This window comes from Neoarius graeffei, chromosome 23 (assembly GCF_027579695.1).
Source record: "Neoarius graeffei isolate fNeoGra1 chromosome 23, fNeoGra1.pri, whole genome shotgun sequence".
Classification (NCBI taxonomy): domain Eukaryota; kingdom Metazoa; phylum Chordata; class Actinopteri; order Siluriformes; family Ariidae; genus Neoarius; species Neoarius graeffei.
In genome coordinates, this window is record NC_083591.1 from 14,352,026 (window position 1) to 14,377,529 (window position 25,504).

At 42.8% G+C, this 25,504-nt stretch overlaps 1 protein-coding gene across 3 annotated transcripts in view; it reads right to left on the reverse strand.

Moving 5' to 3' along the window:
- Positions 1–25,504, reverse strand: part of dock10 (dedicator of cytokinesis 10) — a 282,351-nt gene that overhangs the window by 147,828 nt on the left and 109,019 nt on the right. The window contains exon 1 of one of the 3 annotated variants that reach the window (XM_060905826.1): positions 20,638–20,706. The exons of 1 other annotated variant lie outside the window; for it this stretch is intronic. In XM_060905826.1, the coding sequence (XP_060761809.1) occupies positions 20,638–20,679 (42 nt within the window). In that variant the 5' untranslated portion in view covers positions 20,680–20,706. Of the gene's footprint in view, positions 1–19,631; positions 19,952–20,637; positions 20,707–25,504 lie in introns of those variants that run through there. One more of the 3 variants, XM_060905823.1, reaches the window with a different exon arrangement.

The following is a 25,504-nucleotide window of genomic DNA, read 5'->3' on the forward strand; positions in this document are numbered from 1 at the left end:
TTTGCATGTTCTCCCCGTGTCCGCGTGGGTTTCCTCCGGGTGCTCCGGTTTCCCCCACAGTCCAAAGACATGCAGGTTAGGTTAACTGGTGACTCTAAATTGGCCGTAGGTGTGAATGTGAGTGTGAATGGTTGTCTGTGTCTATGTGTCGGCCCTGTGATGACCTGGCGACTTGTCCAGGGTGTACCCCGCCTTTCGCCTGTAGTCAGCTGGGATAGGCTCCAGCTTGCCTGCGACCCTGTAGAACAGGATAAAGCGGCTAGAGATAATGAGATGAGATGAGACTGAAAGCAGTCTATTATATTACCTCCTTAATTGTTTATAAGTGTGCTGATATGTCAGCAGAAAGTTGGTGATAGATCCATCAAATAAACTCACCTCCCTGCACATAAAGCTTCAGTTACTATCAGGTTAACTGTCTCTGTGAGTCTATTGTTTATACTCCGATCTGCAAACATAACAGGAATGGCTACATTTGACAAGTTTCAGATTAAAAATTCAACCTTCGGATTAAAAATGTTTACCGTGTGACTAAATACAATGCAATTGCACAATTGGAAGTACAAGTATATCAATCAGAAATATACCCAAGTAGTGAATTACCAAAATCCCACGTTTACTTCATAGTCACTCATATTTTATGAACGTATACACTCACCAACTCCTTTATTAAGATCACCTAGACACCTCACAATATACGGTATTAGCTAATCATGTGCAGTAGCACAATGCATAAAATCATACATACAGGGCAAGCGTTTCAGTTCATGTTCACATGTATCATCAGAATGTGACCTCAGGAAAAATATGATCTCTGTGACTTTGACCGTGTTGTTTGTGGTTGCTGGTGCCAGAGGGCTGGCTTGGATATTTCAGAAACTGCTGATCTCCTGGGATTTTCACTCGGATACATAGAGAACGGTCTCTAGGGTTTACACATTATGCTGCGAAAAACAATAAAAATAGCCTCAATGAGGCTGTAGCTCATACTGTTGTGTGTGAAGTTGAAATCCGATCAATCCTGTGGGAGGAGTAGCGATTTTTGTGAAATTGCATATGACCCCTGTGTAGCCGCATCCATGGCAAGTGGCGCCACCTGGTGAACAATTCTTTTTGCAATATGTCTTTAGAGTCTTCTGGGTGAGTTTCAATGAAAACATCTCAGCAGCAGTTTAGGAAAAGTAGCATTTAAAGTGATGAGTCACACAAAAATTTCAGACGCCCATAAAATCGTGAATATGACAGGTGGCGCTTAGCCTGGCAAGCCAGACTAAATGTGAATATTTAGTCTGGCCTCGATCCGTAGACATTTCCGAAGCGGGTAGGAGGAACAAACCGCTGTCTTTCAAACTGTCTCTGTGCGTATAGGCCAACGCTCTGACCAATCAGCGCAACAGTGACTGTGACGTAGTCAGAGCGACAGAAAGCAGTGGGGGAGGCCTTGAAATTAAGTAATTTTTCAAAATGCGTATTAATTAATAAACATGTTCTAGATATTAAGAAGTTTGGAGATAATGACCACAAGTTTGGAGTCTGTACCACATACACATTTTTTTCCAAGTGTTTTTCAAGGGTTTGCTTAAACTGTTTTTGAGAGTTTTTATTTAGTGGTGTTTGGTGAAATAATTTCCCTTAAATTTAAAATAACGGGAAAATAAGAAACAATCAAAAAGTAATGTTTCAAAGCTGTTTATTAATTCTTCGTACTGCACAAACTAGCCCCATCCTTTTGGCTACGAGCGGAGCCAGCTGGTAGATCAGACTTTTGCCATAGCCGGTCGGCAAAACAGCGAAAACGTCCTTCTTGAAAAGGAATGAGCGGAGAGCCTCTTCCTGCTCATGTTTCAACGAAAACTCCAAGTCTAATTCTTCTAAAACTGATTCCAAAGCGGAGTCAAACGCGCGCTGTTCGCTAGCCCGTAGCCATCTTCCCTGTTGCGCTTTCTCCAGCGTCGCGCAGCTTTGTCGTCACTCCTGCAAAAGCCCGCCCAAAGAATCCAAACAAAAACCTTGCGTTGTGATTGGCGGGCACGATTTGATGCCCGGGGTGTTTTTGTTTATATGGTGCGAGGCTAGACCCATTCGCTAGGCAAAAAATATTTTTGGCCGCTAGGCGGTTGGGTCTAGTTTACTAGGTTAGGTGGCGCTACCATCTTGACAACTTTTATGCACACCCACCTGAGGAACGTTGGATGTGCGTTTGATCAGAATCTGATCAATCCTGTAGGAGGAGTAGCGATTTTTGTAAATTGTGGACCGACAGACGATGGATAGACGCTGGCCTGGTCTGCAGCTGGATGAGCTAAAAAAAACATCCACTGTGCAGCGGTTCTGTGGACGGATATGCTTTCTTAATAAGAGAGACTGATTTGAGCTAACGTGAAGTCTATAGTAACTCTTTACAAACATGGTGAGCAGAAAATCAATCTCAGAATGCAAAATACACTAAACCACGAGATGGATGAGCTACAACAGCAGAAGAACAACACACCAGATTCCTCTACTGTCAATCAAGAACAGGAATCTGAAGTAAGACTGGGCACAGGTTCACTGAAACTGGACAGTTGAAGATCGGAAAAGCATCACCTGGTCTTCTTCCAATTTGTGGTCTTCTGTGGTCACGCACAAGCTTCTGCTGTTGAAGCCGATCTGCCGTATGTGACACACCAACACATCTTGTAGAGTTTTGGGGGGTTTTTTGGCAGTTTTTTTGAGTTTTCTGTTAGGCCACAAACCACACAGGGTCCAGAATGAATGTACAGCCACAAGAACAAAGCCATCCAAGAAAACACATGAAGAAAAACACATACACACACAAACACGCAAAGATAACAATAGCAAATAATCCCTTAACTGTACTTCAGATCTCACTTTCTATTTACGTATGCATTTTATTTACGATCTCAACTTTTATTTCCGTACTGAATAATAGTTGCTTTGTGGTAGCCAAAAATCGATAACACTTTAATTCATGAATGAGATGCCTTTTGCTCTCAGCACAGCTGAAACTGGCCAACTGTGAAGCTTTTGTCGGCATGATTTCCATCGTATCCATCAGGTTGATATCGGATTTTGCAACATGCAGCATTTAAATGATTACATTTTCACTTTGGAAATGAAACGGAAATGAATTATTGCACTTTGATGGTGTTTCGCTATTAGTCATGCAAGTTAAACTCATTTTAGTTGGACCAGAGAACAGGCATTGGGTGAAAGAGTTGTCACTGGGTATATAACTTTAAAAGATGGATTTCATTTCTTTTTTATTTCTTGTCATTACTTAGTCTCAATCTGCTTATTGGTTGATTTGATGCCAAGACATATTTAAATAATATTGGCTGGCATTGAGTGGTATATCAGATATATTCCATTCAGCTAGCATGATACTGAACAAGTCGAAGACGAGTAGCTGATATACCATGAAAAAAAGCCAGCCAATATTATTATTATTATTATTATTATTTCAAAATTCTCTCAAAATCTTCCGCATTTAATGAAGTGAACCTGGCGGCCATGTTTGTTTACAAATTGTCACAGTTGCTTGCTGGAGCGGAAGTTTTACGTCTGCGACGTGTGGCGTCATGCTGTCTTGACAACCATGCAATATCGTAGACCATATTCAACGCTCATTCTCCATTGGGTAGAGTGACGGAATACACGTAGGATATGCTAACAATATTGCATGCTATCAAACCAAATTAATGAAACCTGCTAGAAGGGTAACAATTTTTCATTCCTACTCAGTCTTCCATAATGGAAAAGTTAAACTAAAGCTACTTCTCTGTTGAGAGAGTTGTCGTCCTCTCTTCCTGTTTCTGAACATTTGTTTTGTTCAAGCTGAAACTATTTTAGTTAATGTTTTCTTTGCTTCTTGTTTTGAACTCGCCGCCGGTTCCTTTACACTAAGGCAGTATGAGGAGTTCCATCACAATATCACTACATCATCAGTTACATCACTGCCAGTAACGTCATGACCGGTCACACCACCTAAATCTGATGGCTCTGATTCCCACTGGAGCCGTAACAAAAGATTTTTGTAAATGTTACTCAGTCACTAGGGGATAGATTAATGTTTGGACTTCCCACAGAATACCATTACAGCATAATAGAAGAAAAAAATATACGGCTTTCAGTGTGCGTGGGAATTTTTCACCAGTTTAAAAAAAAAAAAAACAACAGAATTACATGCATAATTACAGTTATGTCATGTTCGCCATGCACATAACTGGAATGTACAGTCAGTGTGGCTGGGAAAAATGGCATTTCCACCCCCTCTGTGAAACTGTGTTGTGAGAAGGGGGTCAGATTACCTCAGACAACAGCTGGTCCATGTCGTCCAGACTGATCATGATACATATTAAAATATGTTGATTTACCTGTATACAGCTAACTACAGCGAATCAATATAGTTAGGTTATGATTAGATAAGATGAATTCAAAGTTGATCTACAATTATCGGACGTGGAATGTAGATGTCAAATTAGACAGATTTATACCACAGCACTATTCTCAAAAATGGATTGGTCAAAACAGAACAGGACACAGGACTTTATGCGTCATGGTCCCCCCCCCCGTAACATGACTACATTGTTTGGACTGATTAATTACAAGAGAGGGAAAAAGAGAGGCTGGTGAGTGAATGAAATGGATCAGTAGTAATGACATTCTTTAGTTAATTTAAAAAAAAAAGGTTAGTGTTGGGAAATTATCATGCTATGAAATAAAACACTTATGGCCCTTTTCCACTACCCTTTTTCAGCTCACTTCAGCTCGCTTCAGCTCACTTCAGCCCGACACGGCTCGCGTTTTGACTACCAAAAACCAGCACGACTCAGCTCGCTTCAGCCCTGCTTAGCCCCTAAAACTCGCACCGTTTTGGAGTGGGGCTGAAGCGAGCCAAACCGTGCCGAGTGAGGCTGGGGGCGTGAGCAGACACTCCCCTGTGCACTGATTGGTGAGGAGGCGTGTCCTCACATGCCCACACACGCCCCGCGAGCGCGCTGGGATCTGTAAACACCGCAAACCCGGAAGGAGAAGAATTACGAATTACGAGAATTTCTGAAGCCTTATGCGCCTCACCTCATCTATACACTCTTGCCAGTATCTGTCCGCGTTGTCGGTGACAACAAGCCACAGCACCAAGACCAGCAACACTAACGACTCCATGTCCTCCATGTTTATTGTTTACTATTCGGGTCGTGAGACTACCGCTTAAAAGCTCACTGATGTCACTGTTTGCGCTGCTTAACGACATCACCTGACGTCCACCCACTTTCGCTAACTCCACCCAATGTGTCCACCCACTTCCAGCCAGCACGGTTCAGCGCGGTTGTAGTCGAAATGCAACTCCAACAGCCCCGCTCAGCCCGACTCAGCCGCGTTTGTAGTGGAAAAGCGGCATTAGGGTGTTTTCACACCTGGTCCCCTTTAAAGGAACCAGACTCAGTCCTCTTTAGGTGGACCAAAAAGTGGACCAACAGAAAAAGAACTCAGTTCTTTTTGTGTTCACACTGTGAATTTATTACAAATACCCCTTTTCCACCAAATCAGTTCCAGGGCTGGTTCGGAGCCAGTGCTGGTGCTGGTTCACAACTCGTTCAACTTGTGAGCCAGCTGAGAACCAGTTTGCTTTTCCATCGCTCGCGGTGCCACGCCATTACGTCTCTGTATACGTCATTACGTCGCTATATACGTCAGTTATGTCGCTACGTTTGCTTAAACCTTGGCACGAATATCGAACCAAAAACAACACGGAAGAAGCAGCAGCAGCAGCAACAACAACAATAATAATAATAAATGACTTTGCGTTTGTACAGCTGCGGCTTTTTGCCGCTTAAAAATGGCGATCTTTCGCGGTCTTGTTATTGTTGTTGGTCTTAACAACTCGCCCCCCCCCGCTGACATAAGCGGTTCTTTCCTCTGGCCCAGCAAAGAGTTGGTGCTAGCCTGGAACCGGTTTTTCTGGCCCCAGAGCCAGTTCTTTGTCAGTGGGAACAGAAAACCTGGTTCCAAACTAAGCACTGGCCCCGAACCAGCCCTGGAACTGCTTTGGTGGAAAAGGGGCAAAAGAGGACTGGGTTCTCTTTCTGGTCCAGTTAAGCTTTGATGGGGCCTCAGTCCTTTTTCTGTTCACACCAGGTCCTCTAGAGCCCTCAGACCCCCAGTGCACGGAATTCTGGGTAATTTTCTCTTGAATCAAAATGTCTGCTGCCATGCTTGCCCTGCTGTATTCTTTGATCAAAATAGTGCGGATTAAGGAAAATAAATTTATTACAGCAGCTGTGGTAAGTTCCAAAAGGAAGCTGAGATTCCCTGCTACAGTCACGTGACCAACTACGGCAAACGAAGAAGGTTAAACTACAGTGAAAAAGGCGAAGTGAACCTGGTGCGCTTTTTGTTCACAATGCGCAGATTAGGTGAACCGTACCGTTGATTTTTAGCGAACCGTACTGAGACCACCTCCTGAGGAGGTCTCAGTTCGGTTCGCTTTAAAGGGGTCTGGGTACGGTTGGAGTGTTCACATATGCACAAAAAATGCTGAGTCATCGATCTGAGTTCGGTTGGATGGCTGAAAGGGACCAAGTGTGAAAACACCCTTAAAGTAGGACTGGGTGATATACGTACAGTGGCAAACCATTACTATTACAGCTGGGACTTGAGCTCAGCCAAAGCTTAGCCAGACACCAAAAAAGCAACAGGGCAAAGGATTTTGCAAGGGATTAGCGGCAGGCTGCCAGGTCGCTCCGTTGTGTGTAGTTGTCGATGTTTATTTTAAAAGTAACTAAGTAAATTACACAGTGAAATGAATACTTAAGTCTGACTGCAAAATACTGTAGCGAGCGTGCGTAGAAGAAGAGTCTGGAGACAGAAATCGTAGTTTCTTGGTCGTTAGTCTGTGCTGCTTACTCTTGATAGCACTGGCTTGATCGCTTTATTAGCATTCGCTAACACTACTGATGAACGCGGCACCGACTGGAAGGTGACTTCACTGCTGCGCTGACAGCGCCGACTCGCGGTTAAGCTCGCTTCGAAGAGGCCTAGGACCAGGGATCGAAACGGGCGGTCGCCCACTCGCCAATGCGAGTTGGAAAGGGTACGTGCGACTAGTGACAACATGTACTCGACCGAGTGGGCGACTGGCTCGCCACGCTATATCAAACTACTCACTGCCTCGATGGTTTCTATCAACGATTCTCGCCCATTTTAAGCAGAACTTGGTCTATTTTACCGTTTTTTACGATAATTTCAATAGATTTTGCGAGACATTTGTCAAGTTGGCATAGACGCGGGCGCCGCCATATTGTTTACGTGCGCAGTATACACCGCTGCATGCAGCATGGCTGTGCGAAGTTTCGTTTCTTCCTGTTCATTTTCGTTGCTGCCCGTGAAGACAAATGTAACTTGAACCACTATTGGTCAGCTAGATTAGACCCCCGTGAAGTTTAAAAGTCCTTGGCTTGACATTTCTGACAGCTATCAAAACAAACGGATATCACTCAACAAGTATGGAGGAGGGTGATGATGAGCCAGGGCAGCCTGCAGGTGATGAGAGGGAGTATGTGGCAGGAGATGTCGAGCTCCAGGAGAGACAGAATGAAGAGGTGGAAGATGAAGATGACGAGGAGGCGCAGCATGAGGTGGTGTATGACCCGATAGATGATGATGATGATCTGGATGAGGGTTTCGAAGATTGTGATGATAATGAGATGACTGAGGAAGAAGTTTATAGACAGTTGAAATTGATCACTCATGTATAATATGGTTGTATTATATGAATAAATAGATAAAATCGGCTTGAAATTTGTAATTATAAATACGGACCGGTGCTACTCCATTCGGACCAGTACCTCTGAGAGGCACTGGTCCAAATGGACCATACCTGTCAACCCTCCCGTTTTTCCCGGGAAATCCCTTATTTTGACTTATTTCCCGCTGTCTTCCCGTTTTTTTATTTTCCCGAAAATATCCCGTATTTTCACATTATATAAAAGTCCCGTATTTTCACAATAGGGGCGGCACGGTGGTGTAGTGGTTAGCGCTGTCGCCTCACAGCAAGAAGGTCCTGGGTTCGAGCCCCGTGGCCGGCGAGGGCCTTTCTGTGCGGAGTTTGCATGTTCTCCCCGTGTCCGCGTGGGTTTCCTCCGGGTGCTCCGGTTTCCCCCACAGTCCAAAGACATGCAGGTTAGGTTAACTGGTGACTCTAAATTGACCGTAGGTGTGAATGTGAGTGTGAATGGTTGTCTGTGTCTATGTGTCAGCCCTGTGATGACCTGGCGACTTGTCCAGGGTGTACCCCGCCTTTCGCCCGTAGTCAGCTGGGATAGGCTCCAGCTTGCCTGCGACCCTGTAGAAGGATAAAGCGGCTAGAGATAATGTGATGTGATGTGTGTGATTTTCACAATATAAAAAAGTCGGTAGGTCCAGAATTCATGACGCGCCTCTGATAGGAGTTTACAGCAGGAAGTCGGGCCATGAATTCACGTCCCCGCCCTCTCAGGCATCAGTAATTACAGAACTACGTCCGGAGGCGAGGCTGAACAAGTGATTAGGTCCAGTGTTGCCAGATTGGGCGGTTTCAAGTGCATTTTGGCGGGTTTTGAACATATTTTGGGCTGGAAAACGTCAGCAGTATCTGGCAACACTGATTAGGTCTGAGGTGAAGATGGCGATGCTAATAGCTAAGAAAAACATTAGCCTCTCTTTCTTTGATGATTTCAACAAGTGCGTGGCTGGAATGTTCCCAGACTCTTCCATCGCAAAGAAATTTTCCATGGGGAAAACGAAAGCCTCCCAAATAATCAAAGGTAAGCTACACATGTTTACATTAAGTATGTCCTGGCTAAGACCTCATAAATAGCCTAGTGTAAACTAATTGGTGTATTAACTGTTTTATCCACTCATTGTCTATTTTATTTTCTATCTGAAACTTACCCATTTTAAATCACTCTTGGTTTAATATCTTATATTACTCTTTATCTCTTTATTACTCTATCTATCTATCTATCTATCTATCTATCTATCTATCTATCTATCTATCTATCTATCTATCTATCTAGCTAGCTAGCTAGCTAGCTAGTGTTCCGAGGCCATGACTATGGTAAAACCATAATAAATTGCAATGGAATTGAATTTATTGACTGGTTATATAATGACCTTTCTTATTTTAACATAAGATACGTATTTTAGCCCTTAATTTGGGAAATAACTGGTACCACTGAAAGCAAATAAAAATAAATGTATAGTTTATTCACAAATGCACTCTATAAACCATAAGCATATTGAGTTTGGGTCTTGGCTATCACCAACATGCACCAGAGTACAGGAAATCACAAATACTAGATAGAAAATTGCCCCCCATTCAACTACACACCCACTTTTGGTGAAGGGTATGACTTTCCGAAATTTTCCCTTATTTTGAGTTAAAAATCTGGGAAATATCCCTTTTTTTCAAACCTCAAAGTTGACAGGTATGAAATGGACCAGTGCTCCCAAATTCCCGTTTCAATCCCTGCCTAGGACGATAAATTTTCTCTGAAGGATTAGAAGGCCCTGACGGTTCCCCTCAGGTGATATATCAATAAACTACCGTTATCACAATATGACCATTCGTATCGTCAGATACCTGAATATCGTGAGTCCTGCGACTGAGCAGAAATATCAACTTTCCTCCAGAAATGAACAGGCTGCTGCAGTACCCCCGAATACATCAATGAAGGCCTATTATATTACAATCTTACAGTCGATAGTAGCGGCAGATGGAGTCTGCATGTGTTGTCATGTTCTTTTGTCTCTGAACATTATTTTCATAGCGTAATATATATTGTGATAAATACTGTTACCATGAAAGTGTCAGAAAATATCGCAATATCAGGTTTCTCCAGAAAATCTCAAGTAGCCAGCCAAAAAAAAAAAATAGTCGGTGGCTCAGGAATTTGTGGCAGTGAAATCGTGCTAATGCTAGGAGGGTCTGGGGGCATGCCCTTTCAGAGGATTTTGAAATTTATATGCCTTCTGGTACATTCTCAGCGAATAAATTACCAATTGTTTGCCTGTAAAATACTTGCAAAATATGTCTGAAATTTCCCTCCAGATGTGTGAGTGCTTGGCTTTCTCAGTTACCCTCTGTAGAATGTTGCCTGGCTCTGTAACATAACTACATACGCTACGGCGTGGTCACATGGTCCGGCTCAGCCAATCAGAGCGCGAGAATCAATCAACAAATATGGCGTCACTTCCGAATCAAATCGAAGGCAATTTCATGGTGGAATAATTGGATTTGCAGCAAATTATGGGCAGCGGAGACGATATAAATCACTTGAACATTGAAAGGAAAGTTTGTATTTTAATCTTAAGAAAATTCTTATTATATACAACTGAAGAAATTTTCACTTACTTATGACGTTTCAATGTCTTTCTTAGCTGACATCTTGATTACATCTAACGCTTGGCATCTCTGGCCACCGCCGGATGGTGCACGTGACCTAGAAATCAGCTGGCCCCATGTATGGCTGAGTTGGTATGTCCCTACGTCCCGAAGACACACCGACCAATATTTGAATTTCACATCCCGTCACCCTCTGAATTATAAGCTGGCAGTTGTCCATAGTTTACTGGAGAGATGCTATAGCATAGTGACAGAGAAGGAGGACAAAAAGAAGGAGGAGGAGTATGTGACTAAGGCCCTCAACACTTGTGGCTACCCATCAAAAGAGTCAAGGAGGCCATCCTCATGAAACAGCAGCACAAAAGCAAGTCTAAACAACTTGAACGGAAACATCAGGATATGGTTGTGGTGCCTTATGAGAAGGGGCTCAGCGAAGCTTACGCCAGGATTTTAAAGTCCTGTGGTATTGCCACAGTCAACCAACCCTTTCAAACCATTAGGAACATTCTTGTCCAACCTAAAGACAAAGTGGAGGATGAACAGAAGATGGAGGTGGTATACTGGATTCCCTGTAAGAATTGCCCAAGTGTAAGAAACAGGGAGGAAGCTGGGTCAACGACTTAAGGAACATAAAAAAGAGGTTGATACCTTCACTCAGGCCACACAGACAAGAGCTGCGAGGAATCGGGCTGGGACCATCATACGTAAGTCGGCCGTCACAGATCATGCTGTTCGGGAAAACCATGTGATTAACTGGGTGGGGGTCAAGGTGATTGATAGGGAGGCACACATGCAGACCAGATGGATAAAAGAGGCCCTATGGATCCGGAAGACAGACTGCTGCATGAATCTGGACGTAGGGACATACCAACTCAGCCATATGTGGGATCAGCTGATTTCTAGGTCACGTGCACCATCCGGCAGTGGCCAAAGACACCAAGCGTTAGATCTGATCAAGATGTCAGCTAAGAAAGACATAGAAACGTCATAAGTAAGTGAAACTTTCTTCAGTTGTGTAGAATAAGAATTGTCTTAAGATTAGTAATCAACCAACTGAATGAAACTTTTCGAGAAAGTTTTTATTTTTTCCTGGGATCGAATAGCCGGTGCAGACCATCTATGTAGCCAGAGAAAACCGCTGATCACTGGCGCTTGTGGACATCTCTTCAATATCATTTTTAGTCCATATCACCCAGCCCTAACGTGTTAGAATTGGAAAATAATCAGTTTTTGTTGTAGTAACAATAATGCACTTTGTGTTGGGAACTGTTTCATTAATTATTAGTGCCATTCTGTCAGGTTTTATACATTACTTCATTCACAGCGAGATTATTACTATGTCACTTCTATGAAATATTGAGATAAAGTATATGGTAGATGGTCCTTTCTGTGTCTCATTATCTCTAGCCGCTTTATCCTGTTCTACAGGGTCGCGGGCAAGCTGGAGCCTATCCCAGCTGACTACGGGCGAAAGGCGGGGTACACCCTGGACAAGTCGCCAGGCCATCACAGGGCTGACACATAGACACAGACAACCATTCACACTCACATTCACACCTACGGTCAATTTAGAGTCACCAGTTAACCTAACCTGCATGTCTTTGGACTGTGAGGGAAACCGGAGCACCCAGAGGAAACCCACGCGGACAACATGCAAACTCCACACAGAAAGGCCCTCGCCGGCCACGGGGCTCGAACCCGGACCTTCTTGCTGTGAGGCGACAGCGCTAACCACTACACCACCGTGCTGCCGTCCTTTCTGTGTGACTATGTAAAATAAAAACAACAATCATACTCTGTATTAATAATAACAGTTACATGACATTTAACAGCAGTGCTATCCGTGATTTGTTTTCGGTTCTTGGATGAGTCATGTGATTTCTACTTATAACCCAAATATACTGTCTAGAACTGACTTTTTTATTTCAAAACCTTGATGTACAGTACTTCTGGTTTGATTAGTCATATGTCATATCTCTCCTCCTGGTGCTAACCGTGAGCACCAGTGTTCCATCCCATTTGGTATGTTGGATTCATTTATGGTTTCAACCTCATAAAAGAAGCTGTATTCCAAATGTATTGAAAAATAGCCCGAAAGACATACTCCTTGTGTACGTACCACTGTAACGCCAAACCAACCAACAAGAAACATGTTAATCCTAATGACTTACTGTGAAAGCTAAGCTACAAATAGTGCTAACAAGCACTTGTACACACAAGCCTCCTACACGATGGCTTATTTTCATTTACATCTCTTCTGCCATCACTCCGTAACTCTATCTCCTCTCTAATTCTAGCCTTTATTCTCTTCCCCTTCATTAGGCAGCATCTACATGCTCACTCCTTTTATTCCCTCCATCCTGCCCTCCTGCTGCGCAGGAGGAGTGATAGTGCTGATTATGTCAGCAAACTACAGCTGTGTGGGATCAAAATAGAAGTCGAGGGGTGTGTGATTAACGCTCGCACTCATCAAATGCTGACCTGAGAGAGAGAGAGAGAAAAAAGGATTGCGGGAAGGAAAGAAAATGAGACCAGTGACAATGTGTAGTAAGCACCATCTGCTCTCCATCACTCCTGATGGACTATAAGCTTCAGCAGCAGAGAGAGAGAGAGAGAGAGATGAATGATAACGGATGGGGAACATATGGAGTTGACACTGATCTGCATTGTCATCCATGCGCACACGCGCACACACACACACCAAATGTGGCCTCTTCCTGAGTCTCATAAAACTATTTTCATGAGTATTACTGAAACTAGGAATCCTACCAAAACCACTCCAACCTAGGGTGACCAGATTTCCCGAATCTAAAACCGGGACACTTTGCGCGTGGCCGTGATACTCGTGCACGCACACACGTTTTGATGCAAACATGCGCCGGCTCAAACCATGGCTCAGACAGGTGCTTTTATCATTTTGTAGAAGCTCACTTTTGTCAACATTTCAGAGAACAATCAAGTATTTTCTTGTTATCTACATGTACTTCTATCACAATTCAGTTAAAGTAAGAAAATCAGACAACGGATGTGATGAAAGGGAACAGGCCAATAGCCTAAATGTCAACTGATTTATTTCACCTTTGTGAAAACGCCAAGAAAATGCATTGCTTGCATATTAACACCAACATTTTATGCGATGAACTTTTTTTTAAACAATAGGCTATGCACTGTAACAGGAATGAGCGCATGAGCCTAATCGTTGTCACCTCCGAACCTTTACCCAAAATGCCTCTGTTTAATCTTAACCAGTGTCGGCTATTAACTCTTTTGAAAACGTGAACCCTGAGTTGACAACAGCATCAAACAAGTCGAGACAATCTGTGATACAGATTAAAGACAGATGAAACAGATGAAAAATGTTTCAGAAACACAGCCACCCCACCTTAAAGAAGACGCCATTTTATTGCATATATTTACATGATGAGTGAATTTGCTCCAGTAGCGCTTTATTGCCCGAGAGCCTGCTGTGAAACTGCGAGCAAGTATCGTCGAAATTGGCCCGGGTAATGAGCAAGGCTTCGAGAGTAGGCACAGTCATGCGATTCCTCTCGTCAGTCCAGGTGTTGCTCATGAGTGAAAATATTCGCTCAACTGGAGCATTGGTGCAGGTAGGTACATGGCAAAGCTGGCTGACATTGCTGTAAGGAATCTCCCTACTCTTGAAGTACGCGAACATCTCCGCCCAGCGCTCATCCGTTTGGCATTGTCGCGTAGTAGTTGACAGCCGCTAGCGAAAAAAACGTTATAACGCGGCCTCTATATTGTAACATTGTACAAATAGATTCATTGTAAGGTTGACTGCGCACACACGCACATTGATGCTGAATTGCTAGAAGCTTTATTGACATCTCGTTGGCTATATATGATCGCTGTAACCGGGACAGTTTGTTAGTGTTTGGTGTAAACCGGGACATTTCAGCGTCCCGACGGACGTTTGTCGGGACTGGGGACATGCAACTCAAAATCGGGACTGTCCCGGTCAAACCGGGACGTCTGGTCACGCTACTCCAACCACACTGATGACATCAGGGTGTGCAAATTAAAAGAACACCCTCTCTGTCTCACCTCAAACTGCCGTTTGACACGTCATTGTGCAATGCTTATACGTTGCTGCTTACACATTTAATGTTAGTTATCCACTGTTTAGACCAAGAGCTTAACATCTGCACAATGATATCACTACTGACGCCTCTCCAAAACAAATTCTCTATGCATAAGAGGAGTTGCACAGACTCATCGACTAATACCTGAGGGGAACCATCAGGGCCTTCTAGTCCTTCAGAGAAGGCCCAAACATATCAGCATTTCAAATGTTATATTTAATGTCTTTCATTCTTTAATTGTTTTCATTAGAATTATTCTCTTCTAATTCGGCCTCGTTTTCTATCAAATTTGCTTCAGAAATCAAAGGGTTACTGTCCTGCAAACATTAAAATCGAGTTATCCAATGAGATTTGTTTTGTTTGTTGTCTCTAGGCTGAGAAGAATTTAGAGCTGGCTCACTCATTGGTTAGGACTTCATTGCCGGGACAGAAGGCCATGGCAGTGTATGTTTATGTAGGAAGTGACAGATGAATTAACCAATCAGATTTTGATTTATAGTAGGAGGGACCAAAAATTTATCGTCCTAGGCTTCTTCGAAGTGAGCTTAACCGCGAGTTGGCGCCATCAACACAGCAGTGAAGTCACCTTCCAGCCGGTGCCGCGTTCATCAGTAGTGTTAGCGAATGCTAATAAAGCGATCAAGCCAGTGCTTTCGAGAGCAAGACTAACGACCGAGAAACTACGATTTCTGTCTCCAGACTCTTCTTCCACGCACGCTCGCTACAGTATTTTTCACTCAGACTTAAGTATTCATTTCACTGTGTAATTTACTTAGTTACTTTTAAAATCAACATCGACAACTACACACAATGGAGCGACCTGGCAACCTGCTACTAATCCCTTGCAAAATCCTTTGCCCTGTTGCTTTTTTGGTGTCTCTGGCTAAGTTTTGGCTGAGCTCGAGTCCTAGCTCTAATAGTAACGGTTCATCACTGATTAATACATTCACTAGTCACTGCTGTGGGGTGATATGACGTACGTAGGAGGTATTCTCCAAGTCCTTATAGGAAGTCTTGACACTTGGAAGCCATCTTGGTAACACACCAGGGCAGTTATTTTGGTCTAACAAGATCAAGCCCTTATCTACAGTAAATTAATGAGGAGAGAGCTATAACTACGCTTTTACTGTTCATGCACAACTGCGCGCTTGCATCAATGCAACAACACGATTGGCGTAACATGCTTCTCAGTTTGGTAAATGACTGGCTTTTTGCGTACAACTGCCGTCATTGGCGTTAAGGATATTTCCCCCCATAGATTTCGATTCAGGACTATTAAAGTGGAATGTCTGCTTCTTTATAACAGCTCTGGTATTCTACAGTCAGCTTCAACTTGTGTAAGACTTTTCTTATGTTTCTTTGGTTAATAAAATGCTATCACGATGATATCACTTTGTATGAAGTGTAGCAGTGTGTGTAGGACTGTTTGTTCTTAATCCCAGTCCCACCAGCACTGACAGAAATTCTGACCATTCACGTCTATTCCAGACTTATTTTTGGATGTTATTGAGGCTAGAGTTGAACATGGCGGTTCAACTCCTGGGTCATTATTAACCTGGAAAACCCTCTCTGTAATCATCCAAGGAAATCTTGCCAGTAAGCTATAAGGAGGGCTCTGTTGATGGACATGAGCTTCCATGCTATACGCTCTCACTTTCAGACTCAACCATTTCAGCTGAGCCAACACGGCATCCAAATGAGCCACTTTAAGAACTGTTGCACCTTTGATTCGTCAAATATGATATACAGATTTATTATTTTGCACATTTAATGCACACTTATTTCTTTTCATTATTCACAGTAAAGCTTAAAAACATTGAAGCTGGAAATGATGAAGCTATTCTGAGACGTTCTTTATGAGGCTGTTGTTATGGAATCAATCCCATTTTGGGGGCTTAGTTTTCAGTACCTAAAATCAGAGAACCGACTGTTTTTGGGATCAGCTCCCAGCACCTCGGATTCACCCCAGCACCTCGGATTCACCCCAGGACCGATTTAAGTGCTGCTGCAGTGTACTCTCTAGATAGTTGGAAATATGATTAAGGGAGATATGATTATATGGAGTGAAGCCTTCCAGCAACACTCTTCTAATAAAACACACCCTATAGGTCGATGAAGAAAGATTAAAGAGGTACAAGGCCATGTAAATGCAAGGGAAAGGGTAAAAGGAGGTAGAGAGGCATCCTGCCAAAAAGTAAGGGCCTGCTTTTCCACTTAGCCACTCCAGTGCCAGATTGGAAAATGTGTAAACACAACCTAAATGGTCTGGGATAAGGTTTAGACTGGCAGAGGTAGAGCTAAGACAAAGATCAAATGCCTTCCTGTCCTTCTAGAACCATAAACTTAAATACAGGCTTCGATTCAGGTTCTTGCTGTTTCACAGTCAGTGATCTCAATTTGGGAAACCAAATTGCACGAGAGGAAAAAATCAAAACAGCAACAACTAGAAGGGCATTTGGTAGAGTGCATACCACCATCAAGCCACATATCAACCTCAAAATCAAATCACTTGCACCTAGGATAATACTAAAGCTGTCCACCAAATTTCATCCAAATCCGTTCACGAGTTTTTGAGTTACATTATGAAAAGTTAAAAAAAAAAGTTTGGATCCATATACATATTCGGATTTGCATCAAAATCTAATCAATTGGTCACTGGCCAGTGGTCCACCTTTCCCCCAAATTTCATCAAAATCCATTCACTACTTCTTTTTGGACCACAAGCTGGCCTAGTGGTTAGCATGTCCACCTCTTGATCGGGAGATCGCAAGTTTTACTCGTGGTCAGGTTATACCAAAGACCATCATAAAAATTGTACCTACTGCTGTCTGGTGAGGCACACTACAATACAGATGCGAGTACAAACTCTTGTGGTTACCAGAGGACTAACCCCCCACTGTAACCTTAGCTGGATAGGCGATAAGCCGAGGGCTGTAGAAGCGGAGATTGACACAGTCCAGTGCGCCTTAAGGGCCTGGTTAGTCAGTGGTGGCAGCTGTCCATTGCTAGTGATGATGATCGCCTCATCAGGATGCACAGAAACGCACATGGGCCATGAGGCCCGCACCAGAGTGACAGAGATGGCAGCACGAACAGCCCGGTTGAGCCGCCATGGAATGTCTGGCTCCATGAACTTTTGTATACTATTCTTCTCTCCTAGCAAAGTGCCTTACACAGTAAGGTAAGACAAACTATGTCATGCCCCCATCGTGTTGTCTCTCTGGACCTTCAGACCTGATGTCAAGTGGTGCACAAAAATGCCACAGACCTGACAGGTATGGAAGCTGCCCCACAGTGACAAATGACTTGCCGACTGATGCCATCTATTGGCCATTTGAGTGGCTCTTTCGCATGCCATCTGGTGGTGTGCCATTGACCCTGTTGGGTTCATCTGCCACAATGCACTGAAAAGCACCCTGCTCCCAGCACCTTATTGGTGATGTACTATTTAACCCATAGCTGGAACTCAGGCAGGTGCTACCACTCCAAATCAGAGTGGACCTGGGAGCAATGGTGATTAAGGGGTAATTCCACTTTCCCCAATACTCAAGAGACTCAACACTGATTACAGTTTAAAGTCATACCCAGGACTAATAGAATAGAATAGAACAGAATAGGGCCTGGTTAGTATTGGGATGGAAGACTGCCTGGGAAGACCAGGTCCTAGCATGGGAAGGACTTTGACTTCTTTTTGAGTTACATTGGAAACAGACAAACAAACAAATGGAGACGAAAACAAAACCTCCTACAACAAAGTTGGCCAAAGTAACAACCTTCCAGGTTGTCCAAGATGGCTACACCATAAAATTCCAGTGTTGAGCTACAGTTTTGTTCGTGCTTATAGACTACAGTAAGTCTGAGGCCACATCAGCAAGTCTGGGCGAACTATTTTTGGAAAAGAATTTGGATAAGCCTGGATGGACTTCCTTTACTTGTTAGCTACATTAGCACCATGTGTTAAACAAAACCCAGACAGCGCACACAGAGTGGCATGACATGCACAATTTACATCTCAATGGCATCACGTGAGCAATTTTGAAAACTGGGAAATCAGCCAACTTAACCAGCAGATTTACTTCATTTACTTTATTTCATCTTCATCTCCACACTCAGATCATGCGAAAAGCAGATTCAGCTCAAGTTTCCTTCACACAACTTTCCTCCCATGAGTAATCAGCGTAACATACTTTTGCTGGTTTACCAGGTTGCACACAGCTGACGACAGTCAGTAACTCAAAACATAGTCCAACTCATCTATGGCTATAAAACACAGCACTTGAACAAAATGGGTGAATTTCATTATCGGCAACAAATTCCTTTAATATTTATGTGGTACAGTTTGAAGCAGTCTTGCTATATTTTTTTAAAGTGGCAAAGCAAACGAATTACAACATTTTGGTGTTTTAAATTATATTTAAAGTGATTCACTGAGGTCAAGTAACTAAGTACCCATTGAAGTAAAACTGTCATTGATACGAAATTGTGTTTGTTCACATGACGCACCAACGAGCATGTAATGTAGGGGCACTGCGTGACTCTCTCTCTCTCTCTCTCTCTCTCTCTCTCTCTCACACACACATACACAAACACACACACTGACTCCCAGATGAGAAGCCCATTCACAAAACATACAAACACAGATGCAGCATTTTCCCACAGAACACCACATTCCCATAGTCTAATCCCCTCTGGCCATGCCTTATTATTTCTCTCTCCCCCTCTCTATTACTCTCTCTCTCTGTCAGCTGTGCCGGAAGTAGTTCTGAATGCTGGATAATGCATTACGGTCTCTCCCCATATTTCTCTAACAGTTCTCCGACACAAAAACCAGCCAAATATGCTCTACAAGAGCCAGTACTGTATATAACCCCATAGTACACATTTCACTTTCTCCTTTGGTAATTATGGTGCACAACCTCCTTAAATCAGCTTCCTAAAATGACAAGTGCTAATATAGATACTGCCTTTGTAAGTCAAGCACTATATATTCCAAGAGCAAAAAACCCCAACATGTACAGGAGGAAAGCTATGGCAAAAATGACTCTACCAGAAATTGCTGACATGAAAAGGTCAACAAAATCTGAGTGGATCTTTGCTGTACCTCCTAGACGAAACCAAACAACGAAAGAGCAAAATCTTATTACCGTGATAATGATGGTGCGTGGCCGGCTGTCCAGCTCGCTGTCCAGTGACTGTAGGACCTCCAAGGATATCTGCTCCTGTCGGTCTGAGCAGGTTCGTGCACAGTTGCTTCTCATCAATGAGCGGAGAGCCTGAAGCTGCACCACACTTGCTGTGCAACCCATTCCTGCAACTTTACGTGGGGCTTTACAAGATCTACCCCAATAGAGGCCAGGAAACACCAAGTGAAAACCAGCCCTCAGGATAAACCTGAATGGAGACTGCTCTTAGGATGCACACCAATGGAGACCAGCCGAAGGAAACCAGCTCAGGAAGTTTCTCCAGTGGAGGTCCCTCTCAAGATTCACCCCAATGGAATGCAGAACTCAGGGTGCACCCAAATGGAGATCAGTTCTTAGGCAGTACCTCAATGGAGACCCCTCTCAAGATGCACCATAATGGACAGCAAGACCACCAAATGCACCAAAAGTTAGAACAGAAGTCAGGATATACAAGAGTTGAGACCAGCACTCAGGATGCACATCAGTGGAGATCATGCTCACAGTCCAGTTTGTGAAAGTAGCACCTTCATGAGGATTGTCCATCATTGGCTCAGCATGCCAAAAAGCACGTCACTTTAACATAAAAACTCCAGCAAAGTAAGTGTCAATCATCAGTCTCCAGAAAAATCTGGAACTTCAGACTTCAGATCTTGCAGCTCTGCTCTCCCCTGGTTTCTTGAGGCTGAGCTTGAGCAACACTGCTGTGGCTTCCACAGACTCCTCTCTCTCTCTCTCTCTCTCTCTCTCACACACACACACACACACACACACACGCTCTCAGCCACCGGCAGAGAGGAGTCGAGGAGGAGACACTGGCAGCCTTGTCTCATGCAAATCTGCCTACACTGCAGCTGTGCACAACTGGATCTTCCAATCACAGACCACCCTTGCGATCAGCTGACTGGATCAAATAGCCAAAACACACCAAACATCCACTCACTGTCTCATACACGCCACTTTTCCTTACCTCTCCTTCTCCTGAACTGCCTTCTCTTGGACTGGGAGACATCTAAACATGTACAAATGTTTCTAAATGCTCGAGAACGTCTCATATCGTCTGGAAAAACTGAGCAGCAAAAGCAAAAACAAACTATTCTCAGAAACCCTAAGTGTGTGCATCTCTGTGTTAAGCTGTCACAGAAGCTATGTCATTTTTATTGCTAAATTCTGGCATGCACCCTTGTCTTTTTTTCCTGTAGCATGCTTCAAGAGGAATGATCCCAAAACATACTGTAATAAGTCTGTAAAATGTAAAACTCCATCGAAATCTCGGTACCACATGTAAAAATAGACGGCTCACTGATGCAATAAACTTCCATGCATCAGCATTAAACTCTGACCGCAAAACAAAAGTTATAATGGGATGGACGGCAGAAGGGGAAAAAAAAAAGAGAAAGGAAGAAAGGTTGCACAATCTGGAAGTACTGGAAGCACAACACTCTAATTGCCTGTAATACTTTATCCTTCCCTAAAAGTACAAACCAAACATAGTTACAAGCAACATAATTTATAAAAAATGTGCTCGTTTACTGAATAATGGAGCATGGATCTGTTGTGTCAAGGTCATGCGTGCACTTCTCAGAAATCTCCAGATATTCTGGATGTACTCTGATTTAAAAAAAAAAACAGTTCATGTAATCTGGCAACCTGTTGGCGTCTGCATATTGTTAGTTACTGTATAGAAATGTCAGTTGCACACAACAAACACTTCAAAAATACGAGTAAAAGTGGGATCAACACCCATTTTTGCATAGCTGTAATCCTGTTCTGAGGAAATCTACTGGCTCGGAACTGAAAAAACGAAAGAAAAAAAAAGACCTAAGCATTAAAATTCCCCTCGCTTACTGATAGCAGATGCTGTGATACACTCTAAACTCGTCTCCTGTCCTTGTGTGACGCCTTAGTGGACCTGTTTTAAGTTTTATTTGCTTATAAATATTAGATATGTACGGAGCCCTGTTCATAACATGGAAAGAAAAAATATACAGCCCCAGTCAAAAGTTTGTACACCTTCTACTTCAATGTTTTTTCTTCATGTCTAAAAGTAATGATGGATGTCGTTTCTCTTGACGTAATATGGATTACTACAGTTGTGGATGGAATGGGCCTATTTAGTGGATTTTTATTATTTACTATTTACTGTCTGATCTAAAACGCATTAAGAAAGGAAGAAACGAATCCACTACAGTGGTGCTTGAAAGTTTGTGAACCCTTTAGAATTTTCTATATTTCTGCATAAATATGACCTAAAACATCATCAGATTTTCACACAAGTCCTAAAAGTAGATAAAGAGAACCCAGTTAAACAAAAAAGACAAAAATATTATACTTGGTCATTTATTTATTGACGAAAATGATCCAATGGATGCGTTATATTCCTCTCATTTTTTTTTTTTTATCATCAATGGATTTGATGGTGCTCCTCAGGATGTTTGGAGATCAAAAGGATATTATTTTTAAATGACACCGTCAATGACGGCGCAGCTCACTCCCTGTGAGAAATCATATCTGGGTAGAAGTTATGTGCCCCCGAGGTACCCCACCTTCATGCCAGAAAGGATCAAAATCGGTGAAGGACTGAGAGAGAAGAAGCAATTTTCGTGAAATGTGGACAACGCTGGATGGACAATGGACGACGGACAACACATGATGGCATAAGCTCATCATCTGTCAGCCAGATAAACTAATAATCAAAGCCTAACTGATATTTTTCCAGAACTTTGACCTGGACTTTTTTGAGTTTAGGCATGTTCTTGACCAAACTCGTGGGGTCTTCCAGGAACAGCTCCCATGACACCTTGGTGAACTAATTTGCAATTATGTGTCTTTTACTGTAGACTGGTTGCTCCAGAACTAATTTAGGGATTTCACTGCCATGACGTAAATACAATATCTGGCAAAAGTATTCATCCCCCTTGGTGTTTGTCCTGTTTTGTTGCATTACAAGCTGAAATTAAAATGGGTTTTTTGAGGGTTAGCACCATTTGAGTTACACAACATGCCGACCACTTTAAAGGTGAAAATTGTTGCTTTATTGTGACACAAACAATAATTAAGATGAAAAAACAGAAATCTGCAGTGTGCATAGGTATTCACCCCCTTTCGTATGAAACCCCTAAATAAGAGCTGGTCCAACCAATTCACTTCATAAGTCACATAATTAGTTGATTAAGATCCACCTGTGTGCAATCAAAGTGTCACATGATCTGTCACATGATGTCTGTATAAATCAACCTGTTCTGAAGGACCCTGACTCTGCAACACTACTAAGCAAGCAACATGAAAACCAAGGAGCCTCCAAACAGGTCAGAGACAAAGTTGTGGAGAAGTGCAGATCAGGGTTGGGTTATAAAAAACATCCCAAACTTTGAATATCCCACGGAGCGCCATTAAATCCATTATAGCAAAATGGAAAGAACATGTCACCACTACAAACCTGACAAGAGAAAGCTGCCCACCAAAACTCACAGACTGGGCAAGGAGGGCATTAATCAGAGATGCAGCAAAGACACCAAAGATAACACTGAAGGAGCTGCAAAGATCTACAGTGGAGATGGGAATATCTGTCCATAGTGCCACTTTAAGCTGTACACTCCACAGAGTGGGGCTTTATGGAAGAGTGGCCAGAAAAAAGCCATTGCTTAAGAAAACACGTTTGGAGTTTGCCCAACAGCATGTGGCAGACTCCCCAAACACATGGAAGAAGATTCTCTGATCAGATGAGACTAAATTTGAACTTTTTGGCCATCAGGGGAAACACCATGTGTGGCGCCAACCCAACACCCTGAGAACACCATTCCTACAGTGAAGCATGGTGGTGGCAGCATCATGCTGTGGGGATGTTTCTCATCTGCAGGGACAGGAAAGCTGGTCAGGACTGAAGGAAAGATGGGTGGCACTAAATACAGGGCAATTCTGGAGGAAAACCTGTTTGAGTCAGCCAGAGGTTTGAGACTGGGATGAAGGGTCACGTTCCAGCAGGACAATGACCCTAAACATATTGCTAAAGCTACATTGAAGTGGTTTAAAGGGAAACATTTAAATGTCTTGGAATGGCCTAGTCAGAACCCAGACCTCAATCCAAACCAAAACCAATCCAAATCACCACTACAAACCTGACAAGAGAAGGCTGCCCACCAAAACTCACAGACCGGGCAAGGAGGGCATTAATCAGAGATGCAACAAAGACACCAAAGATAACACTGAAGGAGCTGCAAAGATCCACAGCAGAGATGGGAATATCTGTCCATAGGGCCACTTTAAACTGTACACTCCAGAGAACGAGGCTTTATGGAAGAGTGGCCAGAAAAAAGCCACTGTTGGCTTTATGGAAGAAGATTCTCTGGTCAAATGAGACTAAACTTGAACTTTTTGGCCATCATGGGAACCCTACACTGGAGTGGTTTAAAGGGAAACATTTAAATGTCTTGGAACGGCCTAATCAAAGCCTAGACCTCAATCCAATTGAGAATCTGTGGCATAACTTGAAGATTGCTGTTCACCAACGCAACCCATCTAACTTGAAGGAGTTGGAGCAGTTTTGCCTTGAGGAATGGGCAAAAATCCCAGGGGCTAGATGTGCTAAGCTAATAGAGACATACCCCAAGAGACTTGCAGCTGTAATTGCAGCACAAGGTGGCTCTACAAAGTATTGACTTTTGGGGGGGGGGATTTCTGTTTTTTCATCTTAATTATTGTTTGTGTCACAATAAAACAACATTTTTCACCTTTAAAGTTGTAGCCATGTTGTGTAAATCAAATGGCGCTAACCCTCCAAAAAGATCCATTTTAATTCCAGCTTGTAATGCGACAAAACAGGACAAACACCAAAGGGGATGAATACTTTTGCAAGACACTGTACTTACACATTTGTACAAATGTACATTTCAATAATTTTGCACGCTTATTTAGGCTATGCAAACCACTGTATATACTTGAAATGGCAATTTTACGCTGATGATAGTTATCTAATATTTTACACATAACATCAAGTCCTCTTCTTCAGCCTTCAGAAATGTTCTGAATGCTGATAGAAGCAAACCGAAGTGCAAAGATAACCGCAGACATTTTCCAGACACGGTGTTTATGTTCTTGTTCTTTACAGAAGCCCCGTCAATAAGAGTGCAGTCAGAATGAAAGCAGTTTTATAGCCAGATGACATGTGCCGATATCCAGCAATGCAGACTTTGCTGAATGTGGTTAGAATCCGTTCCAGGTCTTCAGGTGCCTGAGTGTCTATCCCTATTAAAAATCGATTGAAGCTGTCATGAGCTGCATGATGATGTCTGAGTCTGGTAGAATTTAATTAGACGATATAGTAGACCCCAAGTGACACAAGAAGCCCTTAGACTCATCAATTAATCCTGTTTTACCTGCATGGATCACTATAAGTGTATGGTTTGAGAAGATGATGACTGACCTTCGACTAAAACATGATCCTACTTTCCATGAGTGCTGATTCTACACCGATTCCAACAGATACTGATATTTACAAATCATGACTTTGTAGTAACGTCACAGTTGATATTCTCAGGTTTAACAAATAAAACTACTGAAAGGCAATGATGACGGAAGTGAAGATTAAAGGAGAACTGAAGATAAATTTTTTAGTATCAAAATTTTATTTCTCGTTTTATTAAATATAGGAATGCATTTTAATCGCTATTTTGTCGCTGCTATAGCAAGTTATAAGTGTTTGAAATACACTATGGAATATATCAGTCCATATGTCAAAGCAATGGCCGTAAACGAGATTCGTCGAGACCTGTGCGAGACATCGTAGGATGGAAGTAAAACGTACAGCGGAAATCAAAGTGACCGACATCTGCCAACAT